At 36.2% G+C, this 18,641-nt stretch overlaps 1 protein-coding gene across 1 annotated transcript; it reads right to left on the reverse strand.

Annotated features, from left to right (window-relative positions):
- Window positions 1-317: 317 nt before the first annotated feature.
- On the reverse strand, window positions 318-17,449 carry LOC116405900 (WD repeat-containing protein 11-like). The gene is given in 36 exon segments (XM_031889664.1): window positions 318-1,205; window positions 1,290-1,343; window positions 1,604-1,677; window positions 1,973-2,065; window positions 2,141-2,334; window positions 3,305-3,413; window positions 3,967-4,105; window positions 5,282-5,385; window positions 5,495-5,532; window positions 5,585-5,680; window positions 5,683-5,695; window positions 5,900-5,980; window positions 5,983-6,127; window positions 6,129-6,183; window positions 6,312-6,495; window positions 6,886-6,985; window positions 7,706-7,866; window positions 8,671-8,765; window positions 8,768-8,830; window positions 8,833-8,851; window positions 8,945-9,020; window positions 10,693-10,726; window positions 10,729-10,798; window positions 11,230-11,370; window positions 12,077-12,115; window positions 12,117-12,144; window positions 12,472-12,502; window positions 12,505-12,607; window positions 12,844-13,025; window positions 13,207-13,294; window positions 15,079-15,617; window positions 15,710-15,728; window positions 16,236-16,346; window positions 16,349-16,581; window positions 16,584-16,624; window positions 16,626-17,449. Coding segments are annotated over 36 exon segments (4,545 nt in total). The 5' UTR covers window positions 17,234-17,449; the 3' UTR covers window positions 318-820.
- Between the last annotated feature and the right edge of the window lie 1,192 nt (window positions 17,450-18,641).

Below are 18,641 nucleotides of genomic sequence, written 5' to 3' on the forward strand. Positions count from 1 at the left end.
GTATATTTTCCAATTCACAGTAACCTTTTTTAATTACATAATTTTTCATATTGTTGAAGTGAACAATAATTACATATCCAATAGGCTAATACGCACACACATTATTGTTCTTCCATATTTTAACTTAGAGAGCATTAATCACACAAATTAAAACAGGGTTCTCTTCCTTTTGAAAAACCACACAAGCCATTAATCAAATTTAGATCTATGCAATAAAAATATCGTTTTTAACATCAACCATAGAAGAAAAGTTGTGAAGCAAAAACATCATAATGGATGGAAAACGAGAACTTTGAAATCCATAAATTGGGAAAAAAGAAAAAGGAATAATCAATTGAAATAATTTGCATGGGACATTCTAGGATGTCCAATCATCAAAGAACATTTCTTTTACAATCCTACATTTCTGCAAAACCAACACAAAAATCTGTTTGGTATGTCCAATTCATGGAAATACAAGATTCGTATCAAACTGATTCCAAGCCATTCAATCCTCTCCATGAATTGTTACTGTTATCAGAAAAGATGCTATATACAACAAAAGTGATAAAATATATTCTTTTTTCTTTTTTCTTTTTTCTTTTTCTAAGTGAGGAAATATAAGCAAAACCTCCTCTATTGAATAAAGTAACAATGTTATTGACAACTCCTCTATAAAGATTTCTAGATGATACAGCCACACTGGAACCCTTCTTCTCTGAAGATTTAGCTTTAAGCTTGCCAGAAAAAAGATCACTCCCGTGATTTGCACATTGCAAAAAACCTCCTATCCAAGGAGGCTATTTCTGTTCATTTCAGCGTATGACTTTGTGGTTTCATTTCAGGGATGCAACTCAATAAAAGGTAAATCCCTGGAGAATTGGTTAATCACATCACGACACGGAGAGAAGTTATTCCACTCTTCAATCAGAATACGGCAGGGAGTCCATGCAGAGGTGCACAAGTTTTCTCTGGTATTGTCCATAATATTCACCGACTGCGACAACGTCATCATTTTCAGGGTCCAACCGGGCAACTTAAGGAGTTTGTTTTTCAAAGCATTTGAGTCTGACTCGTCATCTGAATTTTCTAAATTGGAGATAAATTCTGCATGTATTTCTCGACATGCCAGGATGAACATAGCTGCAGTGTCGGGTTGTTGCGACTCACGAAGTGCTGCCAGTGCCTCTTGTAGTGCACCAGCTGCGACGTACAATATCAGCGCCCTGTAAAGATGCCATTTCAGAACCACCATGCTAAAGGAAAACCTCTATACAAGTAAAAAGAAATAAAAAAAAAAGTGGTGATACCTCCAGATGTTATGTTCGCTATGGAATACATGATTGGCCCACCTTAGCAGCACCCTTAAGAACATATAAAATAACCAATCAGAGATACTCACAAGAATAATAGAATAATAAGGTTTGAGATATCCTATTAAAAGCAACAACATTTCACTAAAATTGTGTTAATTATCATTTAAGGCATCTCAAGCAATGAGCCTTCGATAATAATGTGGTGCAGGCGAGATCATACACATCAAGACAACAGAAAATGTTATAGAAACAGTTGTGCAACGTACAAGTGAAAAAGCTAAGTATGAAAATCTTTTAGCATTAAGTACCTAGCATAATCAGATCCTTTTAAATGTGTGGCAGCTAAAGTTGCAGCATCCGTCCAGCATCCAGCATCTTGAAGCTGTATGAGCACGTCATTATAGCAATTGTATTCAGCCCGCCAAAAAAACCCAAGTAACAATATAACCATGATAGAAACATCTATTTAAAGCAACAATGTCCGGGCATCTATTAAGTTCACCCAAAAAAAATGACATTAAGAGAGATTCAATCATGGACCAGGCAGTCATACGATGAAGAATATACCATAATATCCTATAAAAAAAATTCAATCACGGTCCAGACGTAATATACATCTGAATTGGAAGAGAACGGGATCAAGATCAATTATGAAAAGCATCTTGATATATCCACACCTGAGAACAAGCTTCTTGATATCTTCCTACAGCGCAGAGAAGATGAGTTCCAGACAACGACCGATCAGTTCTCACCATGTTGGCTGCAACAACCTAACAGGAGAAGGGTATTTCTGATTATGTCGAGTTCTTAAACATCCAAAATACATCTTTTTTTACCAAACATACCTTGACAGCCAGTTCTAGAAGTGATCTTGACACTGCTGAAGAAAGTGCAACAGCACGTAGAGCATTTGCATAGAAGTAAGAACTCTCTGGAGAAGTGGAAAGCAGTAAGCTAACAGCGGCTTCTAAGTTTCCAACAGATACAAGCCTAACGACGAAGATAGTTAGATAAACAAGGGTAACAGATTGAATTCGTCAAAAAGAATAAGTAAATTGCGTGAGGACATTGAACAATACAACTCAAATGCAACGAAAGAGCTCCAAAGGCTGAAACCAACAATAAGTGGTTATTCCCGATAGTCCTAGTTGACAAGACTGATGAAGAAGACAGTTTGGTCAAGAAATTGTTCAAGCGAGAAGAGGGAGAAAAAGAAAGCTTGTTTTGAGCTAAAAAAATATATAGCCAAGTAATAAAGCACCGTTTGAAGATCAACATAGAAAGAGCAACTTCTTGATAAACAAAACAAAGAAAATAATAAATGAAAATCAACTCAGGAAGAAAGTAAAAAGGTATATGGGACAACAAAACAGTAATCACTGCATTAAACCTAAATGCAAGCCAGATTGAAGGGTTAATCAATATGTACAGATGACATATGACGTAACGTAATAATTGGTATATATTTTGCAACATTTAGTTTGAGGTCATTCTAGTTTCTTAGTTGTTAATTGATTGGTAGTAGAGTTGTTAAGTAGTTTGTTAGTTTATGTGTGTGAGTATTTGGATTAGAGGGTTGAATCGTGGGGGATAATCTCAAGTATTAGCCTACTTTTGAATAGTTGTAAAGATAAGACTCTAGCTAAGTATTCTTAGTTTTTGGCTCTTTCAATTCAACGTCCGACATTTAATTTATCTAGATTTGAGGGTCACCTAGAAAGATGGGAGTTCTATTAGCGAGGGATACGTTTTTTTCTTTATAAAACAACTTTTATTGAGAGAAAAATGAAAGAATACAAGGGCATACAAAAAAACCAGCCCACCAAAGCCACCCAACTTAATATTTTACTTAGTTACAAAAGTAAAATATTGCCTATAGAATAGTTACAAAAGTTCTTTGAAATCAAAACCCAAAGAGACATGAAAACCAAGGTCCAAATCTCGCTAGGGCCCTCTCTACCCTGGAATATCCTATCATTCCTCTCACCCCATGTCTCAAATGCACATACCGTGGCAAGCCACAAAAAAACCCCCTAATCTCTTAAAGGCACATGGAGGAGGAACTCCTTGACCATTGCTCTGACGCACCCGCAAACCAACAAAGCTAACACCAAACTCCTGAAAGAAGGAGCATCACACGGCCCTCGCAAACTGACAATCCCAAAAAAAGATGATAAAGATCTTCTTACACCTTCTGACGCATCATGCAACAAAAAGGCTCAACAAGCGAAGTTCTCTTCCCAACAAGCCTATCGATAGTATTAACCAGACAAGCAAGACTTGTCAGATAATGAACTTAACTTTCTTAGGAACCTTCGTCCTCCACACCATATCAAAACCAAGTTTTTAAGGGAATTGGACCTAACAAAAGACAAACAGAGACTTACAGAAGAAAACTCGGCTAGGATTAGGATGCCGAACACGAAGATCCCTTCTCCACTCTCTAAAAGAGCACCTCTCAAGCAAGAAAAGAAGAGAAGCCACCTCCGTCGTTTCCCTATAGGTCAAATTTCGACGGAACCCGAAAGAGAGTCATGAAATTCTCACATCTCACCAAAAGATCCTGAGATAGTACAATTTTTGGAAGCGGATAAATGATACAGATGTGGAAAAATCTACCAGAGGGAATTCTCCCCCACCCACTGATCCTCCCAAAAGTAATTGTCCTTACCATCCCCACAAAACAACAAGAAAACTGAGAAAAAGAAGGGAGTTCGAAAGAAATATCCTTCCAAGGATTTCGGAAAGTGCTATTAACCCCTAATGTTGTCCACTCAAAAGGATGGGGACCATGTTTGCTTACAATAATCCTATGCCAAAGAGAATCAGATTCAAGATAGAAGCACCAAAGCCACTTTGCCAACAAAGCTCTGTTACGGATTCCAAAATTACCAATCCCTAATCCCTCCCCTAACTCAAGGGTTGCCCCACCAACTCCCAATTAACCAGATGGGAGCCATGATCCTCCCCCACTCCCTTCCACAAGAAATCTCTCATGTACTTTTCAATACTCTTACACACAAAGCTAGGGGCCCTAAACAGCGAAAGATAATACATCGAAGTACCACTAAACATGGATTTAATCAGAGTTAACCTGCCAGCTTTTGAGATTTGATAAATACTGATAACTCTCGGATAAAGTATTAGAACAGAAAAATCCATTAGATAATGAACTACTCGTTCTAGTTCTAAGCCATCTCTGGCGATGAATCAAAAATTCGAAGTACTTTCCTTGCTTATTCTTGGAAACCTTTCTTACACTCCACCAATCTCTTGCGGAATTTCTCTGGGTTCCAAAAGGACACATATCTCAAATTATCCCTAAAGGAAAACCCACGGTAAGAAGATGGGAAAGAACCCACCTCACAATCAATAACCTCATCCCACCTCTAAATCCTAGCCTGATCAAAATGAATACAAAAAATAGTGCACTCGCTTCTATTGATTTATAGCCCCAACATCTCTTCAAATAATTCAACATATGATTGAGATTGTGGAAAGACTCCTCTTTACCGAAAAAAAATAACATTGTATTATCAGCAAATTGAAGGTGTGATAAGACCACTCCATCTCTACCAATCTTAAAAGGTTCAATAATGTTTCCCTCAACCTCTTTGCTTATCTTCCAGCTTAAAACATCCACCACAAGAACAGAAACAGGGATGGTGGATCCCCTTGTCTTAGACCCCTAGAAGCTTGAATCGACCCTGTTGAGATTCCATTGATGAGAGTGGAATACTTAACATTTCTAACACTAACACCCCACACATCCATATTCTCCATTTATAACCAAAGCTTACTAGTAAGGGATATGTTTTTCCTCCTGAAAAGAGTAAAGAGGACGTGTTAAAATAAGTTTGCAATGTACTTGTGTGTCCATTATAAAGATATTTATTTTTCCTAAACGTATTTTCTAGAATTTGAAACCGTAGTTATTTACTCTATAGTAAAGCACCTTATGCATGTGTGTGTGCATGTGTACATACACAACTCCAAGGGAGACGTTGAAATGCACAATGCTATTGATCCCTAATACACCCTCAATACTTCCTCCCAAGAGATACACACAAACCCAGAATCCTACATTTACCTGTGTAATGAACTATCAAAATTCAGATGATATAATTTCCTTTACAACCAAGCTATTGGCAAAATATTGGGTGCCCATGTAAAGTAAAAACAGTGACCAAATTCTTTACCAATTGTGCAGTCAAGTAAGTTTCACGCCCATGAAGTACTATTAAGTACAAAATAAACAGAACAGAGTTGAGCCAAGCTTACTCATGTACACGTTTGAATAACCTCTTCCCCGTCCAATCTTTCATGCCAAGGAATGCGTTCATTTGCACTTTCCCACAACTCCTCTTGTTTGAAAGCCATTGCCATAGTTGGCCTTGACCCTGCAACAAGGAGAGTCACATCGGCAATAATGAAATAATAGAAAATATTGAGAAAGCTGACGTAAAACTTCTACAAGCTTCAAAAGAGAGGAGTAAGAATGATAGATGGTTCTTAATTTGCAAAACGTATTTGCTCTTTAAAAAGTCAAGCAATGAAACTTGACTTTTTCTTAGAATAAGGAACCAAATGAAAAAGATATTTACGAGTGTTTCTTTCTTCCCAGTTCTTGGCATTGATTTTCCCTTTGAGGTTATCCTATTCAGCATCGAAGCTTCATCAAGATCCACATTAGACATTGAGGATTGACCTCTCTGGGAGACTTATTTGCTAACTTATTCATGAGATGACTGAGAGCACTAGGCAACTGTAGCCAAAAGAGGGCTTCAGAGGATTCACCAAAAATTGCAGCAGCAAAGGCAAACCTCAAAGGAGCCTTTATGTACTAACTTGGAATATAATTTTGCCCTCGCATCATCAAGTATGCAACCTTTAACGTTGGAACATTGAGTGTAGGTGAGAAGAATGAATTTCAATGTATCATCATATGTTTAGAAAGAAAAGACTAGATAGTTTTCACGGCCATTGGTCATGAAAACATGTGAGACAGAATACAACCTTCTATACGATAAGGTTCAAGCACCTTGAGAAGCATTTCTGGCACCACCGAGTCACCAACAGGTGGTAAGTCAATCATGTGACTCCGAAGGTCATGGCCACCTCCTGAAACTCCAGATACGAGTTGAGGCTTCTTCTTTAACCAGGAGGGCTTTACACCTAACTGCAAGATCATCCGTAATGCCTGTGGAGAACAAAATTAACGTGAGTTTCGGTCGAATATGTGTGTGTGGGTGTGTTCCAAAATTAGCATTTGATATGGATCTTTGATTTGTCTACTTCAAATCTCCACCTCTGTTCTCTACAAAAGTTTCTCACATGGAAAAAACTAGAATCTGTTTAAATGCAATGGATAAGAATTGACTGAAGAAAAAATGTAAATAAGAATTGACACTTCCATCTACATCTCTACTCCCAACAAATGCTTCCTACATTGCAAAAACTAGAACCCAACCAAAATGTAACGAAAAAAAGTGACTGAACAAAAAAAAGAAATAAGTTTCAGTTTTAATCTAACAATAGATTATGAAGAGGAATTAGATGCATGTGATGAAAACATATGAAAAATATTTACCAATGCATGTGGAGTAGGAAGTAACAAAGGCGAACATATAGGCATTGGCCGAAATCTTTCCTTGGCCGTCTTGCGTCCATAGCCATGCTTCTTTTCATTACTGCATAAAGTGAGCCATGCTTTTTTTCATTACTGCACAAAATAAGGGTTACAGAAGCACAAACACAAATAGCATTGAAACCATAGACATTTGAAAGATAGAAAACAGAGCAGCATGCTTGCAACACCAAGAGGCCGAGCAACTTTCTAAACAGCTGCATATACCAGATACCGTATTGTTTAGTACTTAAGTCTATGGTTTATGCCCTGAAGAATCAAGGATTGGCTGAGTTTTTCTATTTGCAGTGTCCTATATACCGTACATCAGAAGAATACAGTAACTATTGTCCTGCCCGGAAAAAAGAAGTCCACTGAGTGCATATGGAATAAGAACCCAAATAGCATGACAGGACGATAACAATGCGACTAGGGACTAATGTACTTCTTTTCAGTTGACAGTCAACATTCAACCTACTTTAGTAGTCTACATGTCTTCATCTGGTTTCCTTGTTAACTATAAATAATAACACTCTGATCAAGCACATGAATGAATTCATAAGACATCTGATGGAGAAAGAGGAAAAAAAATCTTACAAATGTGTACCATTTCAAATATATATGATATATATCATTTTAACTTTTAATCTGAATATTTCATTAGGCATTGATGCAAGTAGCAATAACATTTTTAAATAAAATCATGTACAGAAAATACCAACAACAATAAACCAAATAATTTAAAAACTAAATTTCAAGATTGAAAAGGAATTCCAGTACTTACATTATGATCTCAACAAGGCGAAAGCTACTATCAGCTCCTGCAATACATAATACTAGAGGATCTTTTCTATCTGTTCGTAAAGGCAACCAATCAAGTTCCAATACAAGGGTCCCTGGAAATTGATGTTGTAAAATGGAATTAGCCAAGGGATCCTGTGAATCCTGCCAGCAAAAAGTATACATGGATTTATAATCAACAACAAAGAACCCCTCCAAATTATCCATGGTATTACGTAATCTGAGAGAAGACAGGCATGCAATCCCACAAACCTAATATTCAAAGAATCAGCACTCTTTGGATGTCTTTTTTCTTTTAAACTTTTTTGTAAAGAATAACAGCTTTTATTGAGAAAAAATGAAAGAATGCACGGGGCTACAAGAAACCTCGCCCCTACCGGAAGGGGCTCTAACCAGCACTCTTTAGATGATAAAGGGCCTAATACTAATCTACAGTTTTACCAACTGCAGCAAAGGGGGCAAAAATTTTACTAATTTGAAAATTCCAAAAATTTATAATCTACAGAGCAAAGATTAAAATGAATATACACTGTTATGATATATATATATTTATATATATCTCATATGTCCTTTATTGTAATTTTACATAGTCTCTAGGGTTTAGTTTATTCTCTATATAAATATGTAACGTTCCTTTGACTCAAGATGAATAAGAAAGATACTTCTCTGAATTCTAGATAACATGGTATCAGATCCTAGTAAGCCCAAACGCGTATTCGGTCACAAAACAAACACACACATACACATATATTGTATCTATATTAAAAAAAAATACTTTATCCATGTGTTCAAGGGCCTAATATTAAAAACCTCATAAGTTTCTTCTTTGGTACGGAAAGAAATAATATTTAGCATGAACAACTATGAAGTGCAATAGAATCAGAAATATACGGAAAATGGAAACTGCTTAGTTTAGATCTACATTCACAACATATAAATTAAACTTACAAGATCAAATATGGAAAATGTATTATCATAAAATAGAACAGCTATACGTCCTCTACTGTGGTCTCCAGGAACTACAGGGGAAAATTTGATTCGCTGATTCCCTCTCTGTGAGTGTTAAAAGATGAAGAATGCCCGGTTGTTACATCCCACCAACGAATTTGCCTGATCTATCACCCATGACCTGAAAATTGTCAAAGTAAGCGTAATCAGCCCATTGAGCTCAAAGGGACCAAATATCATAATTTTATTTTACTAAATTCTAAGAGAAACATACCACGTGTGGCAAGCGGTAGGCCATGGCTGTAATTAATCCATCAGATGAAACAAAAGAAGATGAAGGCCATTTGGGTCTACAGGCATGTCAAGAGAATATTTATGAGATTATTGTCATTTTGATGGTAAACAATTTCATTCAACAAGAATCAAGAAGATAACTTTTACGATTCAGACCTCCCAGTTCAAATATACATCATAAAAACAACAATAGAACTTTTCAGAAAACTCCATACCAGTTATTAACATTGTGAACGAGCTATAGGTCAAGTTGAATAAATGTTCTAAAAATTTTCATCCAAGCCTTTGATTTAAAAATAAGTAAAAAATAAACCTATTTCTAATTTATCTGCTGATGTAGATGTTTACATGACATAACAGCGTACCGCAATCTCTATTGTTAAAAACCAAGCAAGAAATCAGTACAATTTAATTTAATTAGCAGAAGTCTAATTCGTATGAAAATGTATGAGAGGACGAATAGCAACGTTGGGTATTAGTTTATTTTGGTTTATGGTCATACTATTACGAAATGAAATCCTAGTATGGCACATTCTATGTTGCATCCATCAATATCATCAACTTATTTGGCCATTTCATCAAGGTGGTGTTCATTGTGCAAGGCTGAGGATGAAACTCAATAAATTAATTAATTGTACTTTTGCTTGCAACTATTGGAACAGAATTCTCAACATTTTTTTCTGGTTTTTGGCGATACCCAAGGATGTGATGGATATCCTAACTCATCTTTTCGGGCTTCCCTTCCAAGGATGCCAAAGCTTTGCTGTGGGGAAGCCTAAGTTGAAACGTTGAAGAGCAAGATATATGAGTCACTGTAGAGGGAGTTTGTCAGATAAGTACTCCATTGTAATTGTTAAACTCTTTACATAGTAAAGTTTCATTCCACATACACACTACCTAAGACGTAGGTGATTTTGCACCGAACTGGGTTATCAATTTCTATGTTATTATTTTTCTGCTTGCTTTCATAACAATCCTACTGTTGGATATATTGTCAGGGACATTGTGCTTGACATTGTGTCTATGTTAGATCCACCGGTTTTTTCAGCTTACATGAACAGGGCCTTCTTTTGGGTCATTTTGAAAGAGCAAAATCAAAGACGGACTTTTGTACAAAAGCACACCTTTGAACTTTTCTTTGACCACATCATATCTATGCTAGTTCTTGATGGTGTAAATGGTCTAATCTCTTTGCTTCACAGTTATGCTTCCTTTCTTCTAATTGGGAAAGGCTTTTGTAATCATCATCATGGATTAACTATCTCGTTCGTAAATTTCATACAACAATGAAATTGTTTCTTATAAAAGAAACTATATACTACATAAAAATAAAGTCCCACCTGATACAAATTTAGTGTTTGGATAAGAACTTTTATTATAAGTAAATACTATTTAAAAGTCTCTAATTAGCTATAATAAATGCTATTTCAAATCCCCCATTTGTTACCGTATTTACTATTTGCTACAATTTTTATTATTTTAAATTCATCATTTTTTCAATTCTTTACTGCAATGTTTACTATTTATCAAACTAAAATAGTTTACCCACCAAACACGTACTATCATAACCCAAACAAAAATAATCTACATCCCAAACACAACTATTACAATCCAACTATAATGGCCTAAAACTATAATGACTTATTTCTTGCCTTTAAATGCCCCCTAACTATTTTTCTCACCCAGATTCATTTTCTGGTAAACTCCATGTAATGAAAAGAACAGTACGTGAAATCCCGAATTCTTCGACCATGAACTTCAACACTCCAAGCGCACCATTTACCAGTGCAAATGCAAAACTTTCAGAAGTCTCCTCCTGATTTCCTTCTTGTGCCTCTGATACAGAACATAGTTTTACTTAAAGCATGCATAAGGCAAATTATAGAATAGCTAATGTAGATTTCATCCAAAAGCATAAGCAAGTGTATCAGTTGGGGCAAGAAACAAGAGAGCTTTTAGAGGTTTTGAGAAGGACCAGTTGGAGATTTGGTCCTTAGTAAGATTCCATGTTTCTTTTGGGCTTCGATTTCGAAGTTTCTCCTTTTTTGAAATTATTCCTTTGGCAACATTTTGCTAAGTTGGAAGCCTTTCTTGTACTAGGCTTGTTTTTTGGTAGGCTTGTTTTTGTATGCCTTTGTATTCTTTCATTCTTTCTCAATGAAAGTGGTCCACTTTCATCCAAAAATAAATAAATAAATGGGGATAAAGCAACTCGTTCTTTTGATGATAAAGCAATGAGGAGATGCAAATTACAAGGTAGATGACAAGCTTACTAGTATCAGATAATGATGCCTTAGTTGGTGAAGATACGGTATCCGATGTCATGGTTGTACGCTCTTTAGCAGGCCGTGGAACTGTTGGAAGTGTCCATTCCAGAACGGTAAATGGAAGAGCTAATGATCTAAGCTACATGGAGATAGAAAATATCATGAGTAGGTGCATCATGGATCTAAAGATATAAGCAAAATGCTAATTATAATTACACAAATTGACCAAAATAACTTATATGCCTTTTTTTAGAATAATAATTCTTACACTTTGTGCAACACAATATAGTGATGGAAAAACATTACGTCCTCGGGCAATTTCAACTAGTTCTTTTCAAAATGTAAGCAGTGAAAAGTCGTAAAATTTCATCTTGATAGTCCATGCAAATCAAAACCAAGCACGGAAAAAAAGACTATAGAATGAAAAACAAGAAATTCTGTCAACTGCTAGAGAGGTGCCTGAAAGATGAAGCTGGTCATTAAGAAAGGAAGTCTATAATAATTCTGAATATTAGTTTTTGTAAAAAAAAAAAATCCACAATTGATACTAATGGTTTTCTTTTCTTCTTCTTCTTCTTCTTCTTCTTTTTTTTCTTTCTGATAAGATAGAAATTGTTCAAATAAAATTAGTTACAAATCGAGATAAGTAGTCTCCCCACGCTAATGCAAAACAAGATTACAAAAAAATAGCTTAAATCAAAATATTAGGATAATAAGATAGATAAGCAACTGAATAAGAAACTATTGTTCCCTCAACATCAAAATGTGAGATTGCTACTATTTGCTAATAGTAAAAATTATTATACATAAATGAAAATGGGCTGTATTTGTAAATGTAGATTTACCATGATAGGAGTCTTTGTCATTGCCCAAACTTCAACAGGCAGCATCACGAAACAGGATAAGAAGATACCTAGAATTAAATAGCAGAAGAAAAGAAAGGAGATTCATTACTACAGTCTAGAATAGAGCATGTGTGTGGTGAGTTTAATTTATTATATACCCTACTCCTACATAACACTATCTAAAATAGCATTGAAGAATGTATGACGGACAGAAGCAAGAGTTTCTTGCCCCAAAATTCAGGGAAAAGAATTAGAAGAAAAGACATTATATATATATATATATTTTTTTTTTTTTGAATGGAGATAAAACTTCTTTATTAATAAGAACTCGAAGTACCAGAGAGAAAAGACATTATATTAAAAATAATAGACACAAAATCTGAGACAAGGACAACCTTCCAGATGAAGAAGCTCTTAAAGCTCTGATGGAGCACGTTCAGGCTTTTGCATAACACGGAAGGTTCTATTAAAGCCACTTCTAAGACAGGTCACAACAAGACGATTAAGGTAACCTCCAGATTTTTCATTCACCTGAGTTCACAAGAGTAGTGCATCTTTGAATGGTATAATAAAATTGAAAACGTAAACAGGTATAAGAAAATAGAAAGGCTACAACTAATCCAGTGAATTATTTTTAAAACTAGAATCCAGTGTGCTTAGTACATAACGCAAACATACAAGCAGAAAAACATTGAACGTATTGTATCATAAATCTGGAAAAGAACATATTAAAGCATACAATATTAACAAAATGCTAAATTATATACCTGACTGTAAGAAAACGACACCAATCTGGAATTCCCTAGCCACCGTAAACCTCTAACAACACTATTATGTACAGAAAAGGAAGATGACACAGAATTGGCAGAAATGTCAATGACATCAATGGTTCCACTTTGAGTCCCTAAAGCAACCAATGGTACAGCAACAGCAGGATAGTTTCCTCCACCTTAAATAAGAAAACAGGATAATTTAGTATTTCAAACTAAAAACATCCAGCTCATTCAATTGAATTGAACCACCTCAAATCCATAAAAGATGGTATTACAACTGCATAACATGTATTTCTCGTGTACAAAGATTTCTTTTTTTTAGTACCCTCATGCATAAAGCTTAGTCATGAAACTTACGAGCTAATGTAGCTATCAAGGATGGAGATGGCACTGCCAGCATCGTTACTGCAGAAGAAAGAAGCTGAAGCTGACCAACTAAACTGATCTGCATCAATGATTTCACAGTTATCAGGCATAAATTTCCTGATTGAATGTAGAAAGAGGCAACAGATAAACCATTTTTTTATGAGAAACCAAATTTTCAATGAATGAAACAAAAATGCTGCACGTTACACTTCAATTTGGTGCATGAGTGTAGTTCTGACAGAAGAACAAAAAGTAAAGAATAATATTAGGGGACCATAAACTATGAAACTATTCAAAAGGACATGAATCCAACAAAAACAAAACTAAGATCACAATTACAAAACATCTAGTTACCAAAGCTCACAGGGAGATACTAAAACCTCACCACCTCCCTAACCTTTCCCACCTCTCTAAAAATCAGAGTTTCTCTCCAGCCAAACTCCCAACAATTAACAAAAAAATAGTCTAGGGTACGTGACAAACTTCCTTTCTCCCAAAACAGCTAAGCCCCTCCTCAAGACCAAATAATAGTTTACCATTTACCATTAATAACACTATGAGAGCAGAAAACATAAAATAATAAAATTCTAGACAGATCTCAACTTCTAGCCTAATTCAGCATAACTAAAAGTCCAATAAGCCACATGAAACATCTGAAAAACTAAAGTTCATTCAATTAAACATAATCTCCATTCATGTTAACAAGTTTCCTGCTAGCAACGCTCTTTGCATTTCCTAAAGCCTAATAAGGAATTATTCTTTTAACAAGGCAAGCTAGGTACTGTAGAAGTCAATTTTTTCCAGATGCTTTACATAAAAAGCACAACGAAAGCTCGATTTCTTAAGAAAGAAAATTTGAGAAAAGAAGAAGAAGAGAAGATCAAGAACAAGGCAGACCAGTGAAAGTTTTAGTGAGACCAGACAACTAAGAAGACAATTCCCCTCATGATGAGAAACAAATTTCCAGACAGGTGAAAAAATCTGGGGGGGGGGGGGGGGATGGTGGTTTGAAAGTTCCAACAGGCAACAGCTTTGAATTTTGGATGGCCTTTCCTTGGGGATTCTTCGAAAGATGTGATGCAGCATCAAATTTGATCACCTTGTAATGTTCCAAGTTTGTTTTTGGAAGGAAATGCATTTGAATTCACCTTTAAAAGACATTCATATACCTAATCTGGAAAAATGTTGCAATTTCTAATGTTAAGGAAATTGGTATTGTTGGCTGATTGATCAAAAAGGTTTCTTCCTAGCTTTATTTTTTTGTTCCTGCTTGAATGAGATTGTGGACGAGTTTTGACCTTTCAGAATTAAGGCTTGAAACCTAAAAGTCAAATCTTGAAAGGACAAATTATCTATAGTTGAATGGGATATCATTCCTCTGGTTATGGTGAAAAAAGGTTTTAGTAATACTTTGAGGAACAGATGTATGAGTGTCTCTTACTCTCTTTAACATTGGATCATTAGATTTTTCATTTTTGGTATTCACAAGGGGAAAACCAAGAGGGATAATCTTACAACCAAGAGTTTTATCTTAGCCAGCAGATCCTTTTTCCTCCTTTCTCCTTGTTTTGCTTTTGGAATTAAAGCCATCCTCTAGGCTCCTTTTGGTTTGATACTCCTCCACGTGCAATGTTCATGAACGTTTTATTATTCTTAAAAGGATTCTTTTTTTCTTCTTGCTAGTTAAGAGTTTTGTTATTACCTTGTGCACATGAAGCAAATAGCTCAGGGTTGCGGAATGAAGAACACATAAGATATTGTACAAGTTATGTAGAAACCAATATTTGAACCGGTAACCAAAATAAAAACTAAATGACAAAGACAAGCTAAGAATGAGGAGGAATTGTACAAACGTAGACAAACCTTAAATGACAAGTCCAATTCACTGAGGCCAGAGGGTGGACGGCCACAACTGGTATTGGCGTGATCTAGTTGCTTGCCTGCTTCTGAAGCAAGTGAATTGGTAGAAGAAACTATTTGGTCAGTGTTGCTGTCTGAAGTTGGCACGCCACCGACATCAGTGCTCATACTCACGCATGCATCATCCGTCTGCGTGTCTTCGGCAGTTACAAGCCAGTTCCATACTTTTCCATCATCAGAGATGGATATCAAGTGTGTTGAAGAGATGGGATGGCATTCGTCATATGAATCAAATGGAGAAACAATATCTGCTTCTGCTTCTGCTTCTGCTTCTGCATCTGCATCAGGAGAAGGAGAATGAGAATGACGTACATCAGAACAAAGCTTGGCAACATTTTGGAGGATGGAATCGGACTGGCAGATGACAACAGCAAGAACTGAAGGAGATGGAACAGATGTGCCAATTGACGGCAGCAACTCTTCCATTGCAGACATTACGTGGACTTGTTCACCTCTGTAAGTATAATATATAAGTTCGTCTCCTAGAAGTTAAAAAATAAGCAAGATATTTGTGTGTATTACCGTTGTTGGAAGTAAAGAATTATATACATCAACAACATTCGTTTATGCAAACTTGTAAGTCTAGTTCCTACCTTCGCATGCACAAAGAAATTATTAATACCTATGATAGAAAGAACATTAGACATAAGCACTTAAATTTTAGTGTAACTGAAAACCTTTCCCCTACTCTGCAACTCAGAATTCAAAATTAAACCTGAATAAATTTATGAAGTTAAATAGAAAAAAAATGGTCTGGATTTACCTAAAACTCTCTATCCTTGAGAACATCCAAGATTTAACAAGTCCATTCACGCAACCGTCCGTAGTTCCCTCCCCAAACCCATCCCAACCACAATATGACCTCCCACGGAAGTACAATTTTCCATACAATCAAAACTTTGCAGCTAATCTTATAAACGCTCACAATCTAAGCATCTTTGAGAGCATCCGGGATAGCAGTTAGATTCTTCAAAACTCGTTTATACATTAAGCAAATTCACAAGCAATGATTCAAGCTAAGGTTCCCATGAAACTTTTGTAAAAGGATGCCTAGGCAATTCAACCTGAACAGTATTAATAACATTTACAGGAGAACTTACTCTTTTCGGGCGCCAGGTACTGAGCCTTCCATCCAGGTGAGGACAGTAGAGCAACTCACTGTCCGGATCCGGTAGCACATCAAGGAATTTACCACACCCACGAGGCAATGAGGTACTAAAAAAAGCGCCGTCTCATACTGCAAGTCAAACACCACCAACTCCCTGGGAAACGTTACAAACAGAATATGCCTCCATTTCGGCGAAAATGCAAATTTCGCATTGTAAAGGGGAAACATGGCAGAGGCCGGCGACGATGATCCGGAAGCTGCATCCCTTTCTAGCTTCAGCAATTCGGTGCAGTCGGTTCCAATCCGCAGCTCCTTAATGACAACATCACTTTCCTTCTCCCCAAAACCTGAACCGAGAGAAGAAACCCTTTGAGACCAATTACAAAAATGGCGCGAATCGAAGGGATCGTAACGAATGCAAGACAGATATTCAGGGGAAGCATCATATTTCCAGACACATCGAGCAGTGGTAACACTATAGAGGGAGAGAGCCGAGGCGCCGTGAATTGCAGCAAGAAGGTACGAATCGGGTCCAGACCGCACCCAACACAGATCCTGAACACCGTACTTGTAGTCGCTAGTATCGAACCAGATGGTAGGGGACTTCAAACGGAAATCAAGAAGAGCAATGCGACCTTGGCGATCAGCAGCAGCGAGATGAAGGTGTGAGGTGGAGGGCTCTGTAGAAAGGAGGTCACGGTGGAGAGGGAGAGGAGTCCACCGAACAGAGGTGACGAAAGGGGAGAGAGAAGTAGCAGTAGTCGACGGCGGAGGCATGGGGATGGCGGTGATGAGCTGCATAGAACGAGAATCAACGATGGAGACGGAGCTGCCGGAGGGGAAAGCGAGGAGACCGGAGGGGCTGATGTCGGCGGATCCGAAGTTGTTGCGACTGGGAGGGCCCGGAAGCATGCAGTCCCAGGAGTCATGGTGTTGTGTGGAGGAGTGAATCGGAAGAGGCGGCGGCCCCGACAACCGGGGGCTAGTCATTCCGGTCAAAGTAGGATCAGAGAAGAGAATTGGAGGGTGATTGTGGCCGGAGAGAAACTACCAACCGGGAGAGAAGGGATGAGAAAGGAGGAGCATTGGGGGGGGTGGGAATCTTGGAAATGGATCTTTGATGAATTAGAGAAATGAGTGAAGATCGCCGGAGCTGACTTTAGAGCATCAACTCGGACAGCGGCGCGAACGCAACGTCCTCACCGTTGAGATTTTATTGTTGTAATTATACACAGCAATGCAATTTTTGTTCGTCTAAAATTCTTGGAAATATTCCAAATTATGAATAATGGATTTTATTGAGTTATTCAACTTTAATGCATTTAATATAGTCTACGCAAAAAAAAATTAATTAATTATACTCCTTCCTTTAATTCCATTAACTCACTCATTCATTTTGTACTTCAAAAATATAAAAATGAAAAGAAAAGAAAACTTCTTCAATTTTTAGTGAAATTGCCGTTAAAAATAACAGTCTCTCACAACCAAAATATAACAAAACCACGGAATATTTACACCCTATAAAATACTTTTGAAAACAAAATAAACTCACGTATCCGCAATAAAAAGTTTCAAAAGTATCCCAATTTGATTATCGGTCTCTTTGATTGTTTACATTAGATTAGTCAAATCTCAATTATTTTTTTCAAAAATTTTTGGTACATGATCTTTACATTTGTCAATTCAATATTTCAATGATTTTTTTTAGGATCTTTTATATTTGACACACGGAACAAGTAATTGTCGAAGGAAAAAAATTATGAAAATATTTTTTAAATTGCAAAAAAAAGAAAAAAAAAGATTATGGAAAGGCAAACATATGGAAGGGCAAACCTACAGTTTTAAAAAAAAAAAAAAATTTAAGGACTTTTTCAATTTGTTACACCAATCGTAAATATTTTGCCTCTTTATTCTATTTTAAAAAGTTAATCAAATTTTTACCATTTAACAAAATATGAATAATAAATTTTGTGATTTTTTTTGTATGGAATATAAATAGTTTATTTTTAACAAAAACAAACTCTTAATTTTAACCGAAAAAGATGTAAATTTCAAGTGATAATAATTATATTTTATATAGAAAGTCTATATTTTAAAAGTTCTTTACAGAAAGTCTATATTTTAAAAGTTCTTCGTAGAAAGTCTATATTTTAAAAAGAAAATAGAGGAAGATGGTGAATTTTTAAAAATACAAAATAAAGTTAAGGGTGTTTTTTTCGGATTTTTTTAAAAAATAATGTGTTTTGTGTAAATATTTTGAAAAATAGGGTTGTTGGAAAAGAAATTATAGGAATAAGGTTGTTTCCAAAATTATTTTAAAAAATAGGTGTTTTTTTAAATTGGAGGAAGTCGTGTACGGGGTACACGACTTCCAAGTCAGCACATTCTTTGAAATTGA

This window comes from Cucumis sativus, unplaced genomic scaffold (assembly GCF_000004075.3).
Source record: "Cucumis sativus cultivar 9930 unplaced genomic scaffold, Cucumber_9930_V3 scaffold41, whole genome shotgun sequence".
In the NCBI taxonomy this organism is placed as follows: domain Eukaryota; kingdom Viridiplantae; phylum Streptophyta; class Magnoliopsida; order Cucurbitales; family Cucurbitaceae; genus Cucumis; species Cucumis sativus.